This window comes from Myotis nattereri (assembly GCF_964212035.1).
Source record: "Myotis nattereri genome assembly, chromosome: Y".
In the NCBI taxonomy this organism is placed as follows: Eukaryota; Metazoa; Chordata; class Mammalia; order Chiroptera; family Vespertilionidae; genus Myotis; species Myotis nattereri.
In genome coordinates this window covers 14,166,657-14,192,919 of record NC_138094.1, presented here as the reverse complement: position 1 = coordinate 14,192,919, position 26,263 = coordinate 14,166,657, and the positions used below count along the sequence as shown (strand labels likewise).

At 41.0% G+C, this 26,263-nt stretch overlaps 1 protein-coding gene across 1 annotated transcript in view; it reads left to right on the top strand.

Moving 5' to 3' along the window:
• Positions 1-3,440: 3,440 nt before the first annotated feature.
• Positions 3,441-26,263, top strand: part of LOC308512347 (centriole and centriolar satellite protein OFD1-like) — a gene marked incomplete at both ends in the record, with an annotated part of 53,369 nt that continues 30,546 nt past the window's right edge. Inside the window, 7 exon segments of the mRNA XM_081082120.1 lie at positions 3,441-3,588; positions 4,828-4,964; positions 5,590-5,711; positions 5,713-5,752; positions 20,923-21,021; positions 24,520-24,549; positions 24,551-24,615. Coding sequence (XP_080938246.1) covers positions 3,441-3,588; positions 4,828-4,964; positions 5,590-5,711; positions 5,713-5,752; positions 20,923-21,021; positions 24,520-24,549; positions 24,551-24,615 — 641 coding nt within the window.

Sequence of the window (26,263 nt, the reverse complement as noted above, 5' to 3'; positions counted from 1 at the left end):
TCTCATAGAGTAAGACAAAGTGTGCAGCAGAGTAGTACTAACTTTTGGCCATGGATCTAAAACAACTCCCCCATCAGACCTGCCTTGAGTGTGACGGGGGGCGGTGCCCCAACCCCCCAATCAGCCCTACCCTGAGCGTGACTGAGGGTGGCATCACAACCTCCCAATCCACCCTGCTTTGTGCATGACAGGGGGCGGCACCCCAACTCCCAAATCAGCCCTGCTCTTAGCTGGACCAGGGACTGCACCTAGGGATTGGGCCTGCCCTCTGCCACCGGGGAGCAGGCCTAAATAAAACAATTCTAATAAAACGATTCTAATTTGTGTGGCAAATCTGTGTATTCCTAGTGCAGCAAACCTGAAAGTTTGTTCCCATTTGTTGTTTTTTTTTCTCTTTTTTGTCATTGAGCTAGACGCAACTGAGAAAGCAGGTCATTCACGAATTGATGCACCCTGTATTGAGTGGAAGTCCTCCACCATTTCAGTGGAAGGGAGTGCCCTCTTCTTTTTAAAACATATTTTTATTGATTTCAGAGAGGAAGGGAGAGGGAGAGAGAGAGAGAAATATCAATGATGAGAGAGAATCATTGATTGGCTGCTTCCCGCATGCCCCCCCACTGTGGATTGAGCCCACAACTTGGGCATGTGCCCTTGACTGGAATCGAACCCGGACCCGTCAGTCCCCAGGCCAACGCTCTGTTCACTGAGCCAAGCCAGCCAGGGCAGGAGCGCCCTCTTAATAGGCAGGTATACCTGTCTCCCACATGAGAAACCAGAGTCTGCAGAAGTGGGTAATTTGCTTAAGGTAACAGGATTTCAAGATGGCAACACAGGGCAGTAAATCTAGATCTCTAAAATGTGCTCTTTAGATAAGAGAAATAAAGAATACATTAATTTTTTTGAAACCTGTTTTAATCCTCAAGTATTAAAACATATGTTTACCACTTCTTAATTATTTTAACTATATTCCTACACCATTGCCTTTGAACATATTAGTTACATTTTATCTTAAAGGCAGATATAGCAAACTTTCCATATATTTTTTAAATTGACTTAATATTTTAGAGCAGCTTCATAGCAAAATTGAACAGAACGGAGAGTTTCTGTATGTCTCCTCCTCCTTCATGCACAGCCTTCCCCATGATCAACATTTTTACAGTCAATGAGCCTACATGGTGGCATCATTGTCACCTAAAATCCATAATTAACGTTAGGGTGCACTCTTTATGTTGTCCCTATGTTTTAATTCTCTTTCTATTAGCTGTAGTTGTCCAAAAGTTTCTTATTCAGAAGTTTTAAGAAATCTTGAACAGTGTTAGTATTTGAAAAACTTGAAACTTAAATATGCTGTATTTAAGTTTGCCTGAGCAATAGTCAATTACATAGTTACTAGAGGCCGGATGCACAAAAATTTGTGCACTGGCGGGGGTGGGGGGTGCCCCTCAGCCCCACTTGTGTCCTCTCACAGTCTGGGACCCCTCGGGAGATTACGACCTGCTGGCTTAGGCCCACTCCCAGGTGGCAGAGGGCAGGCCCAATCCCTAGATGCCTTTACCGCAGCTCCTGGTCGGGCTCAGAGCAGGGCAGACAGGGGAGTTGGGGTGCCGCCCCCTGTCATGCACAGAGCAGGGCAGATCAGAAAGTTGTGATGCCACCTCCAGTCACGCTCAGGGTAGGGCCGATTGGGGGGTTGGGGCACTGCCCCCTGTCACGCTCAGAGCAGGGCCCATCAGGGGGGTTGGGGCTCCGTACCCTGTCAACACACAGAGCAGGGCCCATCAGGGGGTTAGGGAGCTCCCCCCTGTCATGCACAGAGCAGGGCCGATCGGGGGGTTGGGGAGCTCCCCCCATCATACACAGAGCAGGGCCGATCAGGGGGTTGTGATGACACCCTCAGTAACGCTCAGGGTAGGGCCGATTGGGGGGTTGGGGTGCTGCCCCCTGTCACACTCAGGGCAGGGCTGATGGAGAGGTTGCGGCTCCACCCCGTCACACGCAGAGCAGGGCCCATGTGGGGGTTGGGGCGCTGCCACTGTCACACTCAGGGCAGGGCCAATGGGGAGGTTATGGCTCTACCCTGCCACACACAGATTAGGGCCCTGCTCTGTGCGTGACAGTGGGCAGCGCCCAAACCCCCTGATTGTCCCGGCTCTGTGTGTGACGGGGTGGCGCCGCAACTTCCCCATCAGACCTGCCTTGAGTGTGACGGGGGGCGGTGCCCCAACCCCCCAATCGGCCCTGCTCTGAGCAGGACCAGGGACTGCACCTAGGGATTGGGCCTGCCCTCTGCCACCCGGGAGCAGGCCTAAGCCAGCAGGTTGTTATTTCCCGAGGGGTCCCAGACTGCGAGAGGGCACAGGCCGGGCTGAGGCATCCCCTCTTCCCCCCCTCCCCCGAGTGCAGAAATTTTTGTGCACCGGGCCTCTAGTACTAATATAAGGGTAATACGCTAATCAGACTGGATGACTTCCAGACATCCTTCTGGACAAAGCCATGTTGGTGAGGGCCGAGGCAGAGGCAATTAGGGGCAATCAGGCAAGCAGGGGAGAGCAGTTGGGGCAATCAGGCAGGCAGGTGAGCGGATAGGAGCCAGCGGTTCCAGATTGGGAGATGGATATTGGACTGCCGGTTTAGACCCATTCCTGGCAGTTGGACATTCCCCGAGGGGTCCTGATTTGGAGAGGGTGCAGGCCAGGCTGAGGGATCCTCCCTCCCCACTCCCTTACCCCACTCTTTCCCCCTACCTCGTGCATGAATTTTGTGCACCGGGCCTCTAGTATTATATATTTAAATGAATTAATCGTGAAGAACATAGTTAATTAAGCACCTGTTGATTGAGATTTTGTTGTTTTATTGTTTGGGTTTTGCCATTAGAAGCGGTGTGCAGTGTACACTCTTTGTTTCCCTGTGGAAGTGTAGCTGTGTGAATTCCTAGAGGTGAAAAGACTAGGTTAAAGAACACATGTCTTTTTGAATACACAAACACTAACAAATTTCCCTCCTGAGTGATTGAACCTGCCGACTTCCCTGCTTTCTTGCCAGCACTTCAAGTATGATGAGAGTTTTAATCTTAGCAGTCTTATTGGGAAAATAGGACCTCTTTGTTTTAGTATTAATTTGCATTTTCTTAGGATTTTGTTTATCGACATTAAATTGTCTTACTGATTTATTAGATCTCTTTAATATTATGAAAGTTAGTGTGCTTTCTCCTCATTATAGCAAATATTTTCTTCCAGTGTGTCATTTGTCTTTTGACTTTATTTCATGCCATATATAAGTTCTTAATTTTTATGTTATTAAATATTTCTCTTTATCACTTCTAGATTTTTGTATCATGCTTGGGAAGGACTTCCTTCAGAAATTATTCTTAAGAGATACATAACGTACAACAGGATAATGTCATAAATCCAAAATTTATAAAGTGACTGAGTAATGGTTGAATGAAAGTTGTGAGACAAAACTGTACATTGTGTTTTTTAGGTTTTCTCGTGGAGTTTTTAAAAGAAATGGCAGAATATCATCAGGCTAAAGAGACTTGTGACATGGACCCTCAGACAAGTGCAATTTTGCCTAGCAAAGACTCTCTTGGTAATTTCAGGCTTTTTTCATGATTCCAGGTTTCTATTTTCTTTTTGAATGAAGAAAAAGATCTGCTTTCCTATGTTGTGTGTGTTCCTAAACTGTGTGCAGGTGGAGTGCTCATTTCCCATTGTGTCAGCACAGTCCTATCTTCAGTGCTGCCCCTCCCTCTGTGATCACCAGGTGGATGCAAAGGCCCATGTTCTTGTTTGTTGGGTCAACCCCTCAACTGGGAGGCTCTTCCCTGTGACTCATCTAACTTTATCGTATAGCCATTAACGTGAGAAGATCCTAGACTATTTGCATTGCGGAAAACTAGAGAAGTCAGTGGCCCGTCACTTCATGTTATAGTTGAGGAAACCAAGGTCACCAGATGAAGGAAAAGTGATACTGGAGTCCAAGTTTTCTGGTCCATGATCCAGATCCTTTTCCATGGGACAGCCTTTCTACATACAGTACCATCCTGCCTTTAGGCATATGCTCAGAAGGGAAACAGGTGGCTAAAATGCTGTGATTAATCCTGGCTCCTCCTTACTCATTAAAAGCAATAACTTGTTAGACAATAAATTCAAATATCTTAATCTGATTCTGCCAGTCTTTTTTTCCTGTGCATACTTTTTAGTGGGCACTGGTGTTTACATGATTGAGATTGCACTCTCGTGTGGGTTTTGCACTCTGTTAATGTTTGATTCTAATCCACATTTGGTTTGAGGGCTTCGGGTCTGCTGCAGAGAGCACTGGAATGAGAGGAATAGCAGACCTGGCTTTTGTCCCAGTTATGCCGTTGTGTAGTTGCTAAGCCCTCTGGGAGTCACCTACACTATGTGGGCACCAGTGTCTCTGTAAAATGGAAGACTTAAAACTAAGAATCTCTGATTCATTTTAAGATCAGTGTTTTGAACATGTGACTCAGCTTTCACCAAAGACCATAAAAGAACTCTTTGGCACTTGGAGACTGGAAAAAGATGCCATTGTTTTCTGACCTACCTTTTGCTTTCTTTTCCCCTGACTTTTATGATGGAAATTTTCCAGCATTCAAAAAAGTTGAAAGTTTTACAGTTCACCAGTAAGTTTGTATTATGTTTGCTTGATCACTTTCTGTTCATCCAGTAATCTATCTCAATTTTTTGAATTGTTTCAGAGTAAATTGCAGATGCCCCCTGTCCGTATCCCTGTACTCTTTGCTTTTGAACAGACTTCTTGCTCACCTACCCTGAGTCCTCTGCCCTGTTTGTGTTTTTTTAATAGCTGAGAAGCTTCAACATATTGATGATCAGTTTTCAGGTGCTTACCCTCAGCATCCAACATTAGGAACTTTAGAAATAAAGTTAAATGAATATAAGAGAGAACTAGAACAGCAGCTTCAGGCAGAAATGCATGAAAGGGTAAGTTTATCTTGTTGCTGTTAACAAAAGTGATATTTTTGCTTATCTTTTCATTCTTAATCTTAGGTATATAGGAAAATATCTAGAATCTTTAATAAACTAGAGGCCCAGGGCATGTGTAGGTTCCCTAGTAGCTACCTGCTGGTGGGGCCTCCCTTTCCCTGGCCACCTGCTGCCAGGTGGGGCTGGTCTCAGGGGACGGGCTGCAGGTGGTTGGCCAGCCCCGCCCCTGCTTGAACTCCCGGTGAAGGGGACAATTTGAATATATGGCTTTTATTATATAGTTAATATGATATGTACTCTTGTGCATGTTATTATTTTTCTTTCCACTTGCTGTTGTTTCTTTTTGCCTTTTGAATGAGTTTTACAGGAACAGTTAATGAGACCAAAGATGAATTAAACTATAAATATAGGGTGTCCCAAAAATATATAAACACACCTTGAATAATTATAAAGGCAGTGTATATTAAACAACATTTTCACAATTGAGCTATCGGCTGTTAGAGTGTGTATACATTTTGGGGGGGATACCCTGTATAATTAATGAATATTGAACTTAAACATGGAGAATTTGTTACTAATTGTTTAGTATTATTATTTACAATGATTTGTAGTCAATTTGCAGTTGAAGCATTTTAAAAATACTGAAGTAGTACAAATTAAAATGGAAGAGAAAGGAAAGTCTGAGGAGTTAGTGGTTTGGGAATGTTGTTGGAGAGCTTGTCAAGCAAGATCGGAAGCCTTCTTGGGAAAAGATGTTCCTTGAGAGAATTCAAAAGCACCAGAAGGCAATATTTTAAAATCATTTACTGGATGGCTCCTTCCTGCAGCTGCTTGTAGATTTGCTAAAAGTCCAGGGGTGAGATGAGACATTTGCTGGAACAGTTGAGGACCTAGAGCAGTGATGGTAAACGTTTTGAGCTTGGCGTGTCAAAAATTTTGAAAAACCCTAACTTAACTCTGGTGCCATGTCACATATTGAAATATTCATATATTTTTTTTGATATTTGCAACCATAATAAAAAAAGATTTATATTTTTGATATTTATTTTATATATTTAAATGCCATTTAACAAAGAAAAATCAACCAAAAAATATGTATAAAATGAACAAAAACAGAAAAACAATGTACATTTAAGAAAAAATAATAATAAAAACAATGATAATCATTACCATTTGCAACGTCATGGATGGAACTGGAGAGCATTATGCTAAGTGAAATAAGCCAGTCAATGAAGGAAAAATACCACATGATCTCACTCATTCATGGATAATAGAGACCATTATAAACTTTTGAACAATAATAGATACAGAGGCAGGCCTGCCTCAAACAGATTGTCAAACTGCAGCGGGAAGGCCGGGGAGGGATGGGGGGCAGGAGGTAGGGGGGTAAGAGATCAACTAAAGGACTTGTATGCATGCATATAAGCATAACCAGTGGACATAAGACATTGGGGGATAGGGGAGGCTAGGGGACTGTCTAGGGCGGGGGAATAAAGTGGACACATATGTAATACCCTTTGGAATACTTTAAGCAATAAATTAAAATAAATAAAATAAATAAATAAATAAATAAATAAAAAATAAAAAAATAAAAAACAAACAAACAATGATAATCAAATGGTACGAAAACTAGAAATTAGTGACTTTTTTGGTGCTGAAGTTTGTCTGCTAATTCTTTGATTGCAGGTTCATACTTGGTGCACTTCAAAGCCAAGCAAGCGCCACTAACATCATGTTAGCCGGTTCCTTTTGTTCATTTTAATATTATTTAATACTGAGAACAAAGTCTCACAAAAATATGTTGATGAAAAAATTGTTAGCAAAGCCATCGCTAGATTTTTTATATTGCTAAAAGTGTCAGGAACTCTGTTCCAAGCACTCAAAATTTCTTCTTCATAGTTGCACTCTTCATGTTTCAAACGATTTCGTTCCAGATTTTCAAGTTTCGACCTTAAGTCGACAAACACGAGTCCAAATGCTACCTTGAAAATCTGCAAGTTGCATCTCTAAATCATCAATTTGCATCCATTGGAAATTATTCAATTCCAAAGTACTGTAAACTACATCCAGATACTTAATTATTTTAATGGTCTGTTCTAGGCTTCTAAATTGGTTGAATCTTTCACTGAACTGTTCAAAGAACGTGTTTACTATATTCTGGTACATAAGTATAGACTCCATTACACTTGTAGTAGCCTTCTCGAAATACTTTTTCATCTGAGGAAAATACGAGTTTTAGTTTCAATATCTCACTTGAAAATTTTAAGTTTACTTTCAAAAGATTTGATGTATCCAAACATAACGTCAATATTTTTGCCAAAACCTTGTAATTTTAAGTTCAGTTCATTCATATGAACAGAGAGATCTGTAAAAAACATCAAATTGCTGACCCACTTATGATCATTGATCTGAGGAAAGTTTGCCAGATCCTTATTCTCAATAAATACCATAATTTCTTGAAAGCACTCCACAAATCGCTCAAGTAGTTTTCCTCGACTTAGCCATCTCACACGATTGAACATCAGTAGTCCACTGTAGGTTGAATCAACTTCCTGTAAAAGTACAGAAAATTCTCGCTTGTGAAGGGGTCGAGAAGCTATAAAATTCACAATTTTTGTTACAGCTGACATTAAATCATTCAATTCAGAGAATCCCGATTTGGCACACAACACCTCCTGATGGATAATGCAATGAAAAGGTGCAAGTGGATGTCTAATAGCTTCCATAAACAATTTCAGGAATCCCACTTTTTTCCCACCATCTTTGGTGCCCCGTCTGTCGTGACTGACACAATTTTAGAGATATCAATGTTTAGGACACTGAATGTTTTTATAACAACTTTACATATTTGGTTTCCTGATGTACTCATTGGCTCTTATTCTAACTTTATCAACTCTTCTCTCATAGTGAGACCATCAGAATATCTAGCAATAATGGCTAACCGAGCATATGATGTGACATCAGTAGTTTCATCAAGAGAAATCAAAAAATATTTACATCTATTTAAGTCTTTTTTTAATTGACTTTGTACGTTTTTGTCAAGATCTGTTATTCTACCTTTTTTTTAAATTAAATCTTTATTGTTCAGATTATTACAGTTGTTCCTCTATTTTCCCCCCATAGCTCCCTGCCACCCAGTTCCCACCCCACCCTCTGCCCTTACCCCCACCCCCTACTGTCCTCACCCATAGGTGTATGATTTTTTTTTTCTATGTCCCTGATTCTATTATGATCACCAGATTATTTATTCACTTGATTCTTAGATTCACTTGTTGATAGATGCATGTTTGTTGTTCATAATTTGTATCTTTACCTTTTTCTTCTTCTTCCTCTTCTTAAAGGATACCTTTCAGCATTTCATATAATCCTGGTTTGGTGGTGATGAACTCCTTTAGCTTTTCCTTATCTGTGAAGCTCTTTATCTGACCTTCAGTTCTGAATGATAGCTTTGCTGGATAAAGTAATCTTGGTTGTAGGTTCTTGGTATTCATCACTTTGAGTATTTCTTGCCACTCCCTTCTGGCCTGCAAAGTTTCTGTTGAGAAATGAGCTGACAGTCATATGGGTATTCCCTTGTAGGTTTCTTTCTCTTGCTGCTTTTAAGATTCTCTCTTTGTCTTTTGCTCTTGGCATTTTAATTATGATGTGTCTTGGTGTGGTCCCCTTTGGATTCCTTTTGTTTGGGGTTCTCTGCGCTTCCTGGACCTGTAAGACTATTTCTTTCACCAGGTGGGGGAAGTTTTCTGTCATTATTTCTTCAAATAGGTTTTCAATATCTTGCGCTCTCTCATCTTCTGGCACCCCTATAATTCTGATGTTGGTACGCTTGAAGCTGTCCCAGAGGCTCCTTACACTATCTTCGTATTTTCGGATTCTTTTTTCTTTTTGCTTTTCCAGTTGGGTGTTCTTTGCTTCTTCGCATTTCGAATCTTTGACTTGATTCTTGCGCTCCTCTGGTCTGCTGTTGGGTGTCTGTATAGTATTCTTTATTTCAGTCAGTGTATGCTTAATTTCTAGTTGGTTCTTTATCACAACATCGAGGGTCTCATTAGATTTCTTGAGGATCTCACTACATTTATCGGCGGTCTCACCAGTCTTTTCGAGGGCCTTACTAAGTTTATCGGCAGCTTCTAGACAGTTCTTGAGAGACCTTAAAAGTGTGGTTTTGAGCTCTATATCTTCCATTTCTGACATTTGCGTCCTATTTCTTTGTCTCCGCATTTTTTTATCTTTTCTTGGTGCATCCCCTAGTGGTCTTTGTGTGCAGTCTTGTTGTAGTTACGCCTTGATTGTTGTCGGCAATACTGGGGGTGATTTGGCCTCCAGGCTAACTGGCTATGAGAGCTATTCTGCCTTTGATAGTATTTCTACTGAGTGGTAACTTAGAAATTCTTTTAATAACATCATCTTTTTTTTCATATCGTGAAATAGAGCTGGTGCACCTCTTAGAAATGTTTCCTTACTAAATTCTCCGTCACTGAGGGCTTTTTCCATGCTGAGCTATGGAGAGAGCAATATAGTAACTTGCTGATATTAAATTTGTAGAGCATCTTACAAATTTAATGATGGAATTTGATTGACTTTTATAGAGGTGTAGCTGCCTAGAAATGCATTCCTTCCTCTCATCAATACTTTTTTTCAAGAACTGACAATGATTAGTTTCAAAATGTCTCTTTACATTCCACGTTCTGCTTACTACTGTTTCATTAAACAGTATGCACAATGAATTGTTGTTTCTGTTGACAATCCCGTACATCTCGGTGCATATGTCTTGAAAGGGTCGGCTACTGCTACTTCCACTTCCCTTATCATTCAATCTTGCTTTTTTATTTTTTTGATTCTCCATCACAAGGCTGCAAAAATGAATATAAATGACGGCATTTTTTACAAAAGGTTGATAGTTTTCTTACCTATTAACTTTTTGCAGTGTTGTTGCACTGACTCCTGGTGCAAAACAATTCAAAAATAGTATGTATAACCAACAAATATATGGTGCTGTAATCAATTATCTGACACGCAGAATGTCTCGTCGAGCACTGTTGCACTGTATATCTTTTTCTTTTCTTTTTCTTTTTTTATTAGTTAAGGTATTACAAATATGTCCTCTTCCCCCCCATTAACCCCCAACCTCCCCAACTTCCCCGCACACTCGTGCTCCCATCCCCCTGTTGTCCATGTCCATTGGTTTGGCTTATATACATGTATACAAGTCCTTCGGTTGATCTCTTCACCTTACCCCCGCCCTCCCCTACTTTCCTTCTGGGGATTGATAGCCTGATTGCTGTTTCTCAGTCTTTGGATCTGTCCCTTTTCATCAGTCTATGTTGTTCTCTATAATCCACAAATGAGTGAGATCATGTGGTATTTATCTTTCTCTGACTGACTTATTTCACTTAGCATAATGCTCTCCAGTTCCACCCATGCTGTTGCAAAAGGCAAGAGTTCCTTCTTTTTTACCGCAGCATAGTTTTCCATTGTGTATATGTACCACAGTTTTCTAATCCACTCATCTGCTGATGGGCTCTTAGGCTGTTTCCAAATCTTAGCTATGGTGAATTGTGCTGCTGTGAACATAGGGGTGCATATATCCTTTCTGATTGGTGTTTCTGGTTTCTTGGGATATATTCCTACTAGTGGGATCACTGGGTCAAATGGGAGTTCCATTTTTAGTTTTTTGAGGTGGCTACATACTGTTCTCCACAGTGGCTGCACCAGTCTGTATTCCCACCAGCAGTGCAGAAGGGTTCCTTTTTCTCCACATCCTCTCCAACACTTGTTTGTTGATTTTTTGATGATAGCCATTCTGACAGTTGTGAGATGATAATGCGTTGTCGTTTTGATTTGTATCTCTCCTATAATTAGTGACTTTGAGCATGTTTTCATATGTCTTTCGGCCTTCTGTATGTCCTCTTTCGAAAAGTGTCTATCTAGGTCCGTTGCCCATTTTTTTATTGGATTGTTTATCTTCCTTTTGTTAAGTTTCATGAGACCCCTGTAAATGTTGGAAATTAAACCCCTGTCGGTGGTATCATTGGCAAATATGTTCTCCCATACAGTGGGTCTTCTTGTTGTTTTGTTGATGGTTTCCGTTGCTGTGCAAAAGCTTTTTATTTTGATGTAGTCCCATTTGTTTATTTCCTCTTTAGTTTCCATTGCCCTAGGAGCATTATCAGAGAGGAAATTCCTTGGGCATATGTTTGCAATTTCGCTGCCTGTGGATTCCTCTAGTATTTTTATGGTTTCCCATCTTACATTGAAGTTTTTATCCATTTTGAGTTTAATTTTGTGTATGGTGTGAGTTGGTGGTCTAGTTTCATCTTTTTGCATGTATCTGTCTAATTTTCCCAACAGCATTTATTGAAGAGACTGTCTTGACTCCATTGTATGCTCTTGCCTCCTTTGTCGAATATTAATTGGGCATAGTGGTTTGTGTCGATTTCTGGGGTCTCTATTCTATTCCATTGACCTATATGTCTGTTCTTGTGCCAGTACCAAGCTGTTTTAAGAACAGGGGCTTTAGCTGAAACCGGTTTGGCTCAGTGGATAGAGCGGCGGCCTGCGGACTGAAGGGTCCCAGGTTCGATTCCGGTCAAGGGCATGTACCTGGGTTGCGGGCACATCCCCAGTGGGAAATGTGCAGGAGGCAGCTGATCGATGTTTCTCTCTCATGGATGTTTCTAACTCTCTATCTCTCTCCCTTCCTCTCTGTAAAAAATCAATAAAATATATTTAAAAAAAAAAAAAAAGAACAGTGGCTTTGTAATACAGTTTGATATCTGGTATTGAGATCCCACCTACTTTGTTCTCCTTTTTTTAAAAAATATATTTTATTGATTTTTTTACAGAGAGTAAGGGAGAGAGATAGAGAGTTAGAAACATCCATGAGAGAGAAACATCGATCAGCTGCCTCCTGCACATCTCCTACTGGGGATATGCCCGCAACCCAGGTCCATGCCCTTGACCGGAATCGAACTTGGGACCTTTCAGTCCGCAGGCCGACGCTCTGTCCACTGAGCCATACCGGTTTTGGCTACTTTGTTCTTCTTTATCGGGATTGCTGCAGCTATTCAGGATCTTTTTTTTTTTTTTTTTATTCCAGATGAATTTTCGGAACGTTCGTTCTAGATTTGTGAAATATGCCATTGGTAATTTAATGGGGATTGCATTGAATATATAGATTTCTTTGGGTAGTATGGACATTTTGATGATGTTGATTCTACCAATCCATGAACACGGTATGTTCTTCCATCTGTTTCTGTCTTCCTCTACCTCTGTTTTCAGTGTCCTGTAGTTTTTTTGCATATAAGTCTTTTACCTCCTTAGTTAAGTTTATTCCTAGGAATTTTAATTTTTTTTGGTTCAATGGTAAATGGGATTGCTTTTGTAGTTTCACTCTCAGTAAGTTCACTTTTGGTGTAAAGAAATGCCATGGATTTCTTAGCATTAATTTTGTATCCTGCTACATTGCTGAATTCATTTATTAAGTCTAATAATTTTTTGATGGAGTCTTTTGGGTTCTGTATGTACAGTATCATGTCATCTGCAAATAAGGACAGTTTTACTTCTTCTTTTCCAATCTGGATGCCTCTTATTTCATCTTGTCTGATCGCAATGGCTAGTACTTCCAGTACTGTATTGAACTGGAGTGGTGAGAGGGGGCATCCCTGTCTTGTTCCTGATTTTAAGGGGAATGATTTTAGTTCTTGCCCATTGATTATGATGTTGGCTATTGGTTTGTCATATATGGCTTTTATTATGTTGAGGTATGATCCCTCAATTCCTATCTTGCTGAGAGTTTTTATCAAGAAAGAGTGTTGGATTTAGTCAAATGCTTTTTCCGCATCAATTGATATGATTATACGTTTTTTTTCTCTCAATTTGTTTACGTGATGTATCACATTTATTGATTTGCGGATATTGTACCATCCTTGCATCCCTGGGATAAATCCTACTTAGTCATGGTGTATGATCTTTTTGATGTACTGCTGGATCCGATTTGCTAGGATTTTGTTGAGGATCTTGGCATCTATGTTCATGAGGGATATTGGCCTATAATTCTCTTTCATTGTGTTGTCTTTATCTGGTTTTGGTGTTAGGGTGATGCTGGCTTCATAGAATGAGATGGGAAGTGTTCCTTCCTCTTGGATCTTTTGACATAGTCTGAGGAGGATAGGTTTTAGGTCTTCCTTGAATGCTTGGTAAAACTCCCCTGTGAAGCCGTCTGTCCCCGGGCTTTTGTTTGCTGGAAGCTTTTTGATTACTGCTTCGATTTCCTCCATAGTTATTGGCCTATTGAAATTTTTAGATTCTTCCTGATTAAGTTTTGGAATGTTGTATTTTTCTAGGATTATGTCCATTTCCTCCAGGTTGTCTAGTGTGTTGGAGTAGAGTTCATAGTATTTTCTGACAATCCTTTGTATTTCTATGGGGTCTGTTGTTATTTCTCCTATTTCATTCCTGATTTTGTTTACTTGGGTCCTCTCTCTTTGTTTCTTGGTGAGCCTGGCTAGAGGTGTATCAATCTTGTTTATCCTTTCAAAGAACCAGATCTTGGTTTTGTTGATCTTTTGTATTGTTTTTTTGGTCTCTGTGTTGTTTATCTCCGCTCTGATCTTTGTTATTTCCTTCCTTCTGCTTAGAGTGGGCTTTTTTGGTGCTCTCTTTCTAACTCTTTGCGTTGTAGAGTTAGGTCATTTATTCTCATTGTTTCTTGTTTCTTGCAGTAGGCTTGTAGAGCTGTGAACTTCCCTCTCAAGAGTGCTTTCACTGTGTCCCATAGGTTTTGGATTGTTGTGTTTTCATTTTTGTTTGTTGCCATGATGTTTTTTATTTCTTCTTTGATCTCTCTGGTAACCCAGTCGTTGCTTAATAGCATGCTATTTAGTCTCCATGTGTTTGATTTTCTTGGATTGTTTTTGTTGTAGTTGATTTCCAGTTTTATGCGTTTGTGGTCTGAGAAGATGCTGGATATGATTTCAATTTTCTTGAATTTGAAGAGACTTCATCTGTGACCCAGTACATGCTCTATCTTTGAAGATGACAAATGTGCAGTTGAGGAGAATGTATATTCTGTGGCTTTGGGGTGAAATGTTCTGAAGATGTCAATTAATTCCATCTGATCTAGTGAGTCATTTAGGATTGATGTTTCTTTGCTGAGTTTTTGTTTAGAGGATTTGTCCAATGGTGATAATGGGGTGTTAAGGTCCCCTACTATGATTGTATTGCTGTCAATCTCTCCCTTGATCTCCTCCAGAAGTTTTCTTACGTATTTGGGTGTTCCTATATTGGATGCATATGTATTTACCAGAGTTATTTCTTCTTGTTGGACTCCTCCGTTTAGTATTATGAAGTGGCCTTCTTTATCTCTTTTTATGTCCTTCACTTTGAGATCTAATTTGTTAGATATATGTATTGCTACCCCGGCTTTTTTTTTCACTTCCATTGGCCTAAAAAACCTTTTTCCATTACTTCACCATCAGTCTGTGGGCGTCTTTTTTTCTGAGGTGGGTTTCCTGTAGACAGCAGATATATGGGTCATGTTTTCTTATCCACTCATTTACCCTATGCATTTTTACTGGGGCATTTAATCCATTTACATTTAAAGTTATTATTTATAGAAACTTGTTAGTCACCATTTTTGATCTTTACCGCTGCATTCCTTCTTTGTTTCCTATTTTTTCTTTTTTCAGCAGACCCTTTAGCATTTCTTGCATTGCTGGTTCGGTTGTAATAAACTCCCGTAGACCGTTTTTGTCTGTGAAGCTCCTGATTTGACCCTCAATTTTGATTGATAGCCTCGCTGGGTACAGTATTCTTGGATTCAGACCCTTCCTTTGCATGACTTTGTATATATCATTCCATTCCTTTCTTGCCTGATGTGTTTCTGTTGAGAAATCGGTCTCTAGTCTGATGGAGGATCCTTTGTAGGTAACTTTCTGTCTCTCTCTGGCTGCTTTTAATATTCTTGCTTTGTCGTTGGTGTTTGCCAATTTAATTATTATGTGCCTTGGTGTCGGTCTTTTTGGGTTCATTTTGTTTGGGACTCTGTGAGCTTCTTGGATTTGTGTGAGTTTTTTCCTTCCCTATCTCAGGGAAATTTTCCCTTATTATTTTTTCAAACAGGTTTTCTATTCCTTGCTCAGTTTTCTCTCCTTCTGGGACCCATGTTATTCGGATGTTGTTTCGTTTAGTGTTGTCCCAGAGTTCTCTTAGGCTCTCCTCATGCTTTTTAATTATTTTTTCTAGAAGCTGTTCTGTTTGGGTATTTTTTCCTACCTTGTCTTCTAGCTCACTGATGTGGTCCTCTGCTTCTTCTAGTCTACTGTTGATGCTTTCTATTGAGTTCTTTATAGCAGTGATGTCATTTTTCATTTCTTCTTGGTTTTTCTTCATTTCCTCTTGGTTCCTACACATATTGGTGAATTTGTCTTCCATTCTTTTCATCCACCTTATGGCCATTTCTCTGAATTCTTTCTTTGACAGGTTGCTTGCCTCCATTGCCTCCATTTCGTTTACTTCCTTTTCTGATGATGCCTGTTTTTCTTTCATATGTGGGTTGGTTCTTTTTTCACCATGATCTCTCTTCTCCAGGTGTTTGGTTATGTAGTTCTCTTTCTGATGCGTTGATTTAAAGGCACAAAATACAACACAAAAAGGCACAACATGCAAGGCACTGAAAACAAATATATTTACGATATTAATAACCCCAAATAAAGGTGACCACTGAGTGAAGAGAATTAGGGGATAAAGAAGAAAAAAGAGAAAAAGATTAAAGAGAAAAAGAAAAAAAAAAAAGGAATGCCGAAATGAGATTGGGAAAAGGGAGAGAAGAAAGAAGAAAAAAAAGTGAGAGAATGAATTAGAGGTGGGGAAGAGGCTATTTGTATTGGGAGAAAACTCTAATAGAACCACAAATAATCCCAATGAATTCCAGCAGCAGATCCCTGGAGATTAATGCAAACTACAATCAACCACTAATATCAAGCGAGGCAAGGGAAAACAGAAGCACAAAAATAACCAGAGAAAGAAAAAGCAAAACAGAAAAATAAAAATGTAAAACAAAACAATCTCCCAAACAAGCATAAAAAAAAAATATATACTCAAAATCAAGCAAACACTAGCAAAACGACAGAGAAAAAAAATTGGATAGTGAAGAACGATAAGAGAGAGGTGTATATGGATTTAGAGCAAGGGATTGGAAATTAGGTATATCAGTAGGGTGAAATTTAGACAGTGGGTAAAAAGAATGAATAGGGAAAATCTAAAGCAGGAATAGGGTAAGAGAAACAGGACAACAGAAGGGGAAAAGTGAGGAAGAGTTATGGCTTAAGGGTAAAGGTGAGATAGAGAGAAATGATGCTAAAGGAACGATGAAAATAGAGTGTAGAACACTAATTCCAAAATAAAATAATGAAAAAAAAATAAAATGACACTTGAAAAAATGGTAAAATGATAGCAATAATACTGGTTAAAAAATGTAATTACAAAGGTAAAATCAGGTGATGAAAAAAAAATAATAATAGGTTCTTTATGAAATGGTGAAAAAAGAATTAAAAAGAAAAAAAGTTAAAAATGTACAGTAGTGAAGGTGCTTCAGATCTTCTACTCTTCTTTTTGTCACGCCTTAGTCCTGCCAGGCATTTAGGAGAGTGTTGAATTTCCCTGCGATACACTGTTCCTCTGTGCTGTAAACCACAGTCCTGATTTTAAGGCAGGTTGTATTTGTTTACCAGACTGCCTTTATTTGTATTTACAGAAGAGACAGTTCGTGGCTCTGCCTCTGGGTGGCAGTGTGTCTGGATTGACCTCCGAGGCTATAAGTCCTCTCTATCCAGTAGTTAGGGTTTATTTTCTCTATGTTACTTGAAACTGGTTTGGGAAAGTCCACTGCCCAGAGCTGGTTCTTTAATCATTACTCCCCGCTCTGTTTCCCAGGCTCCCCAAAATGTCTTTCCCCTACAGGCTCTGTGAATGACCCCACCTGGGGAATCCCATCCACTGGGTTTAATAATCAAACACACGGATCTAAGGGGAACTGTAACAACAAGAGCCTGAGAAGTTGTGTGAATTTGCAAGCCTCCACCTTCCAGGTCTGCGCACAGTCTCCACACACCCACTCGCCCCTGGCACCAAGCACCCGGCAGACTGGGAGAATCCGAGGCTGCTTTTTTGCATCCAGTCTAGCTATGTGCTTATTTTTATCGTTCCCTTCTGCCAGCTGCCCTGTGGGGCCCCTTCGCCACTTGAGGGTCACGCTGGTCCCAAGGGCCACGGACTCTGTGGGGCGCAGATTTCGCCCCTCGCGGTTCTCTCTCCAACCTGAATTGCAAACCGCACCTTTAGGGGAAGTCTAACCTTTCTGTGAGAAGAAGCAGTGCTCGTCTGAGTTCACGCAGTCACGCTGCTTGAGATCCCTTGTTTCCAGGTTAGTAGCTGATCTCTGGTTGTCTGTAACAGCCACTCAAGATGGCACAGTCTCCGCTGCTGAGCCGGCACACAGGGAGATGTTTCAGCCGCAGTCTCCAACCGTCCTTTTTTTTTCTGGGAGTTCTCTGTCTTTCCCAGCTGCAGACTGTCTCTCAGCTGAATATCCTCTGCCTATTCGGGCTGTATGTTACCCGTTTCAGCTGCTCACCCTTATCTGCTCCAGGACAAGGCACAGGACACGTCCATTTATACCTCCGCCATTTTTCTCCCCTTATATCTTTTTCTTCTAACCCTCCCACTCCTGTCCCCTAATGAACATGGCGATCAAGTGCGTCCGTTTGCCGAATGCACCCGAACGCACAGGAAGCTTACCCGAGGCACATGTTGACAATAATGAGGCCGTTTCCAGAATTGGGCGTTTTGTCACTCGAGTAAAAATAAAGTGTCTTGAGTAAAGATTAATCTCTTTATAGTGCAATTCTTAACCTTTTTATATTAATGCCAATATTGGAACAGTGTATCTTGGATGTTTTCACAATGTATCTTTGCTACGCAACACTGATGTACATGCTTACATCTGGTTTTAGAATTGTGTAATTGATCATGAGTAACATGAGTAATAATATTACTCGAGTGATGCCCAGCTCTGGCCATTGCGAGAGACAAATATATGAATACGCAATTTTTTGTCTCTGTCGATGCGTGTCACCCAAAATGGTACGCGTGTCATAGGTTCGCCATCACTGGCCTAGAGGACTAGTAGGGACTGCGGTCAAGAATACACCTGGAAGAATCAGCTTTGAAAAGGATACTAAGACTTCTTTTTTCGAGATTACTGGAAGGAAGAGTGGAAGTGAATGTCTGAGTCAGGGGCATGAGACAACCTCACTAAAATTGCAGCAGATGTGAGAATTAAGTGATAAGTGACCTTTGAGGAGAGGACCAGATGTAAGGAATGGCCACTGGGTGGCGGGGGGTTGCAGAAGGAGCAGAGCAGCTCTCTGAAGCTGACAGGATTCTCGAGCTGTTTTGAGGGTACTGCTGAAGTGGGCAACCTGGAATTGAAGTAGATCAGACCAAGTGCATGTAGGTCAAGAATTTCAAACACTAACACGAACCAAGTTTATGTGGGCTGCAAAACAAAAGCTTCAATTTTCATAGAAAGGTTTATTTCGATAAAGACATGTTGAATACAAAGGGCTGAAATAAATGAGTAATCGTTAACAAAAAATAATAGAACGTTTTAATAAAAATCAGTATTTTGCATTGAACATTAACTTCCCAGACACTGAATAACTGGACAGATTAATAAGCACAATGCAAATAAACCTACTTTTCTCATTCTCCAAAAGCAAAGTATTTCCTGTTGCACATACCAAACAAGTCAGTACAAGACTAATGATGTGGCCAACGGGTGCTAAAATATTGTCTGCTAGTATTAATGGAGAGAAATGGCACGCCTGCGCATAAGGCACATAAGGGAAATGAATGCAACACAATTATAATCAGTCATTAGCAAATGTAGTTAGTAATTAATAATTATGTAAAACAGGTTATTGTAAAAATCAGGTTACGAAATTTTTATTAAAACGCTACATACTGTTATATTCGCTGAGCCACAAAAATATTCATTGTGGGCCACGTGCGGTTTGACATGCTTGTTGTAGGTGATTGTTCTGTTGCAGCTCTTGGGAGGATTTGGAAGGTCAATGAGGGCAGAAAAATGGTCGTAGTTGAGGAGTGTAGCTTTATAGAGCTGAATTTATTTCATTTGAGAAAGGCAGCCTGTTTAGTTGAAGACATTGGGGTTCAGCATGATGGTGAGCGGAACCAGAGCAGAGTGTGGATGACTAATAATCCAGGAGAGAAGGGAGAGCTACGTGGCAGTCTCAGACATCAAGGAGTAAGTCTGGGGATACAGACAGATGGAAGAATAAGGGTGGACCAACAGGACAGAGTTGCAGGTTGGGGTTCTAGGTGAAGTTGGAAACCAAATGCAATGTGCTTCCATCTGAGCAAAGGCAAAGGTCCCTGCAGTAGAAGGGTCTGGGGCTTATAAGTGTCATCCAGTGGCCATTTGATCTTGTCACCCAGAAAATGACTGGACAGGACATGAAGAGGTTGAGGAATGGTGGGGAGTGCATGCCAGCAAAAGAGATTGGATTGTTTCTTTTGGAAAAACAGTTCCTTTCCCAAGGGTTGTCAGACCTAACTAGGTTGGGGTCATGGTTTCCTCAGCCAGGACTACTGATACCAGGAGATGGTTGAAGTTAAAAGGCTTCCTCCCAGTGTCAACCTTTCTTGGAGCTTCTCAGTAAAACCCAGTTATTAATGGTGACCACACCCCCTCTCCAATTTTTTCTGGCGTTTCTGGGAATTGGGTTAATTTTAGCTATAAAAATAAATGGAAGCACTGGTCTTTGAGATGATGGGTTGTGTTCAGACTAACACTTTGAACCTTAAAATGAGTGACTGACTAGATCAGATCAACCAGTTGACAGCCTGTCTCCATTCAGTCAGATTCTCTGAAGGCACTGGAGAAGCTTGGCATCCTCATAAAAGGCACCATACTTTTACTCTGCCACCCGACTGTTCACCCCCTTCTCTCCCTGATAAAACTGTCCTGTCCTTCAAACTTTAGCTTCAATGATGCTTCCTGGTGACGCCTTCCCTGAATCCCATTGATAGACTCATTTAGGCATCATTCCTGCCGTGGAGACTGGACTCTGGTTGTGAAATTATCACATTGTAGTATTATTTCTCTCTCCCTCAGTAAATTGTGAATTTTTTAAAGGATGGGGACTGTAGCTGTTCATCTTTTCATATCCAGCTCACTGTGCTTTTTGACATGATATTCAGTAAATCCTTGCTCAGTGAACACACAAATGTAAGTGTGATATATTTTTCACAGTTTCATTCCAGCTTGTTCATTCTGAGTCAGAACCGCCCATGAATTGAAACTTTCAGACGACTATTGAACCATGGGAATTCTACTTTGTTAAGTTCCCCCATTTTGTTTTTTGTGTTTTTTTTTTCTGGAGAACTTACAAAAATGTTAAGGAAGTGTCAGGATATTCTGCACAAGGGATATTAGGGTAATATAGCGTAACAGTCATTGGGCTAGGGAAGCCATGGGCAAACTACGGCCCGCGGGCCGGATCCGGCCCGTTTGAAATGAATAAAACTAAAAGAAAAAAAGACCGTACGCTTTTATGTAATAATGTTTACTTTGAATTTATATTAGTTCACACACACACTCCATCCATGCTTTTGTTCCGACCCTCCGGACCAGTTTAAGAACCCATTGTGGCCCTCGCGTCCAAAAGTTTGCCCACCCCTGGACTAGGAGGTAAGTTCTTGTGTAACTAGAATAGGCAAAATGCATACCTTGAGATGGAATGTTTTAAAAGTGAAATTGTTCCTCTAAATGTCTGTACTTTGTTCTCTGGAATGTAGGAAGCAGTCCATTAGTTCAAACCTGTCTTATTTTCCTCAGCTTGCTTGCTACAATTAATGCTTTCCTCTACAGATGGAAACAAAAGAACTTTATGCTCAAATACAGCTTCTACTGAAAGATACCGATTTCCTAAGAGGCAGAGAAGCAGAACTGAAGCAAAGAATTGAAGCTTTTGATTTGTAAGTAATGTTTTCATTTTGACTATTCAGAGACTGTGAGTTTAAAACAAATACTACTAATTATTCTAATGCTAATTGCCAAGTAGAGTTCTTGCTTATAAAGGTACATTCGGCTAGTTTTAAAAGGCATAAGTTGAGAGAAACAAAGACTAGGATTTTGCTTTTGAAATATTAGTTATTGGGATGAAAAGCAGTGAGACACCATCATCAGGCTACAGTAAAACCAGACCAGTACTTTGAAGAAGCTAACAACTGTTAACAAATTATGTTCAGTCACACACTTATGTTTAGTCATTGAGATCTAACGGTTCCATGTGCATGTAGTAACTCAATGCAGTGGCTCTGACTTGATTTGTACTGGGTGATGGATGTGTGTGTACTAAGTGCTCACCACTATTTCATTCTTCACATTGTACCTGCCATTAATGGCAAGCTCACCAGTCTAGTTTATGAAACAGGTTTCATTTCCATTAGGTTCTACTATTAGTTGACTCTTACTTCCTTAGTGGATTTGTCCTGGTCTTCATTAATGTGGTTAGATCATTTATATAGGCTTTAATTCATTTTATTTTTCATCTCTGCTACATTACTCTGTTCTAAGCAGTACTGAAGTGGTAAATTGATCATGACAGAAAAGGAAAGTGACAAATAAGCCATCGATTTTCAACTGGTGTGCTGCAAGAATATATAAAACATGACATACCTGACTGTAGTCAAGGGCATTAACCTCTTTTTCCTTAGATTTTCAAATAAAAAAAAAAAGACAACAGTCAACACAAAATAGCGGTTCATTGTGAACGATTCAAAAATATACCTGTTGTGTTTTTTATAAATGGGCAAATATATTTTTGGCATCCTGCAGAATTTTAGTAGTTTATGTGTGTCAGAGATAAATAAGGTTGAAAATCGCTGATATCTTACGTAATAAAAGCCTAATATGCAAATTATTCCCTCTACTGGAGTTCCACTGTGAGTTTGACCACTGGATCAGTCGATCAGTCACTATGACGTGCACTGACCACCAGGGGGCAGATGCTCGGACCAGTAGGTTAGCTTGCTGTGGGCACTGGTGGGCTGGACTGGAAAGTGAGATGTGAGGTGAGAGCTGTCAGGAAGTTCCTGGGGTTTGTCTTGAGCCCTGGGCAGAGGCAGGTGGGGGCGGGAGCCAGCAGGGACCGGGTGGCTGGGGAGGCTTCTATGCTGAGAGCCTGGACTATGCAGCCCTCCGCAGCCTGTGGCCTTCTCAGTGCTCAATTTATAATCTTCAGAGCTGCTTATGTTTATTTAAGTTTCACTAACTACTCCAGGAGAGTGGGTAACACCATTATAGGGTGCAGGCCAGGCATAGCTGCCCAAAGCCAACGTGCAGCCTCAGGCTCCTGGAACGCAGCTGAGAGGGGGGTGGGGCTGAGTCAAAGAAACTGAGTCCAAAACTTGAGGCGGAGGCAGCAAGAGGTGGAGGATGATAGCTGTGCAGGGGCCTAGAAAAGCTGCTGTGTGGGGATAGCCCAGGAACCCAGTGCCTCTCCCACGGGACAAGGTCTACATCCCTCCCTCCTCCTCCCGGTGACCTGTCACCCCAGCTCTTCTCCAAAGGTTGGACTTGGCCCACAGAGCTCTCCACCACTGCACACCCTGTACTGCCTTGTCTGCCCCACCCCACTCTGCACAGCCCACTCCATTCCCACACAGCCTTTGGAGAGCTCTGCCCCCAGAGGAGAAAGTGGGAGGCTGCGGACAGGAGGTCACATGAGGAGGGGGCAGAGCAGGGCCCACCAAGTTAGATGGAGGGGAAGGAGGGAGAAACCACACAGGACTGGGGGCAAAGACAGTCGGGGAAGGAGGTCCATGTGGAAGCTTTGCCCTTGGTTGAAGTAGAAATCCTGACCCCATTTTACAGACCGCAGCAGAGTGTGTGTGTGGGGAGGGTCAAAGACAAAAGAGGGTTTGAGGGGACTGGATGGAGAGCAGCAACGTTTGATTAATGGCCTACTTACTATTTTTATTGATTTCAGAGAGGAAGGCAGAGTGAGAGAGAGAGAGAGAAACATCAATGATGAGAGAGAATCCATCGCCTCCTGCATGTGCTCCATACTGGGGATTAAGCCCGCAATCCAGGAATGTGTCTTTGACCGGAACCAAACCTAGGTCCCTTTAGTTCGCAGGCTGCGGCTGTACCTACTCTACCAAACCATCTGGGGCGACCCATGGCCTATTTAAAAACCACTGCAGTAGGCTGAGCAGGGGTCTTACCATGATGGTGTTACCTGATAATGAGGGTGTCTGTCTTTATGTTGGAGTAATTGGAACTGCAACGAAGTAAAGACACAGCAATGGAGCCTACAAAGGGTTTCCACGCACACAATGCAATTTACTTCATGTGGCAGCTGAATTTGGTGAGCAGAGCCTTAGAAGAACATGCGGTCTCCAAGACCAGGGGCAGGGGAAAGTTCATGCTGAACATTCTGTGCTGTGAGTTACAACCTATATATATAAAGGCATGATATGCTAAGTGTCTGACCGAGTGGTCAACTGACTGGTCGCTACGACTTGCACTGACCACCCGGGGGCAGATGTTCCAACCAGTAAGTTGCTTGCTGCTGGGGTGGGGCCCATCAGGACCAGGCAAGACAGGACCAGACTTGCCCTGGAGCCCTCCTGTGATCCCACCCCAGCCCCAATTGGGACTGGGTGAGAAGATCAGGACTGTGTGAGACCACCGTGATCAGCCAGGTGGAGGGACCCCTGCCATTCATGAATTTGTGCACCAGGCATCTAGTAAGCTAATAAGTATTGTTTACTGCTCCTTTGCTTTACATGTTAGTCAGCAGAGGGTGCTAACACATAGAGCTTTTATCCTTTGCTTGGAATGGTCAGCATTCCCTAGCACTTACCTGGCTCGATCAAAGGGAAGACCATTCCATTCTTCAGTATTTGGAAGTTCTGATTGACCTATCTATCTTTTTCTATTGTTCAGCACTCCTCAGTATTCAATCACTAGATTATTAAATATCAGAAACAAATCTTTTGTCTTTCATACCTATGGGCTGATCAGTTAAACCTCACAGAAATAATCTTACTGAAGAAATAAGTACTAAAGCAAAAGTACACTAACTTAAGTTTGGTATGTAGCTTTTCTCTGAATTTATTATGGCCATTTATTACCTGCAATCATTTTTTAAGTGTTCATCATCTTCTATGAAAAGCACTTTGGTCTTGAAACTTGCACACTCCCTGCAGCCTGGTGCACCATGCTGCTCCATCTGCTACTTCAGATCCCACATAACTTGGTCAGTTCATAAAATAGATGGAGAACTCCAGCTCTTTCCAGTTACTTCCCAGCAGTGACAGTCACATAACAGTTTTAGCTTGTGGAGCTAAAATTATGTTATTTTTTTCTCCTAAAGTCTTTACTTCAGCAATTACAGTTTTATTTTTTTTGCTTTTTATATTTTTGCTAATATCAGAGGCTACAGAAGAAAATCATAAAAGTGTGGCTGATGCACTTAGGAGACAGGATCCTGAATATAAAGAGCATGGAGGAGACCTGTGACCAAAAGCTCAAGAATGAAATTCTAAAGAAATTGTTTGGTGTTCTTAAACAAGTAATAGATTTGGAATAAGTTGATGGAAACACAGCAATACTAGTGAAGTAGATAAGACTTAACATTTTATGGTGATAGTGTTTAAAAAAATACGTGTTTTTTATTGACAGTCAAGCCTTTCCCATGAATATTTAAGATAATTTTACAGAGTTACAGTATAGGGAATAGCATCCTCTGCTCTTTCTTACTCATAGCTTTTCTAACATGTATTGAGGGTCTGTGATTTGCTTTCATTTTATGGCACATTGTGAGTTGCTCAGCTCACATTGTAGATAAACTATAAAAGTGGTTGATCTAAGGCAGTTGTTCTCAACCTTCTGACCTTTTAAATACGGTTTCCCATGTTGTGACCCAACCATAAAATTATGTTCGTTGCTACTGCATAACTGTAATGTTGCTACTGTTATGAATCGTAATGTAAATAGCTGTTATGCAGGATGGTCTTAGGCGACCCCTGTGAAAGGGTTGTTCAACCACCAAAGGGGTCGCGACCCACAGGTTGATCAACTTTTTAAAAATTGACTTTTTTAAAAAAAAATAATAATAATTTTAGGGAGGAAAGGAGAGAGACAGATAAAAATCAGCATGAGAGAGAAATATTGATCTGTTGCCTCCTGTATGTGCCCTGATCAGGAATTGATCCCATGACCTTCCAATGCACTGGACAGTGCTTCAACCATCTGAATCAGGCTGACCAGGGCTGGAATTATAATGCCTTTTAGTTCTCTTTTCCTCTCCCGCCTCATACTTGCCACTACGATGGAGGTATCTATCAATTTATAAATTATTCTGCCTAGTGGTTTTAGTGCTTATCAGGTAACATGTGCCCTGTATTCCTTCAAGATTCTGCAAAGCCAGAATCAAAAGAAATAAATGGAAATTAACAATGGAGCAAAAAAATTATACAGGAAAAGGAAAATATGATAACTATGGTTACTATGACTTCCCTATAATCTGAGTTTTAATGTGTTGCAGTGATTAACTACTCAGTGCAGACATCAAGCCCATATGGTAACTTTTCTCTACAGTGCTCAGTGTAGTGTCTAGCACACAGGTGTTCATATAATATTCATTGAGTAAATGAATTTGTGGTGAAGAGATGACTCAACTAACTTTTGGTATGTCTTAATAAGTGGTCTCTTTTTACTGCCTTGCCCGTAATTTGTCATGAGATTACATTACATAGTACTTACATTACATAGTACTGAGCTTATTCTTTAAAAGAATTCTAATTAAAATATAGTACCTTTCCATGTATAGATTTTGAAATGATGACATACATATAGTATGTCAGCTTCTCGAGTGTAATAGCAAGTGCTGACATGTCTGTAGTTGTTAAACCCTTAGGAATAAATGAATGAGTAAATGTGTATGTTAATTTTCCCACTGCTTCGCAGATCATGTACTGTTTGATGTTGTCTGGTTTGGGTATCCTCTATGACTTGAGCAAGGGTGGGAATTCACAGGATACTCACCATCTCTCTCAACTGAAACGTCTGCTAGTGGCAGTTGGTGGAGATAAGTAAAACTTGAAAGTGTGCTTTTGGTATTGCTAACCCAGATATGAGGGTGGTCGAAGTTGGCCCCGAACCCTATGCCCAGCCCTTGAGGGCAAAAGTTCTTTGGGGT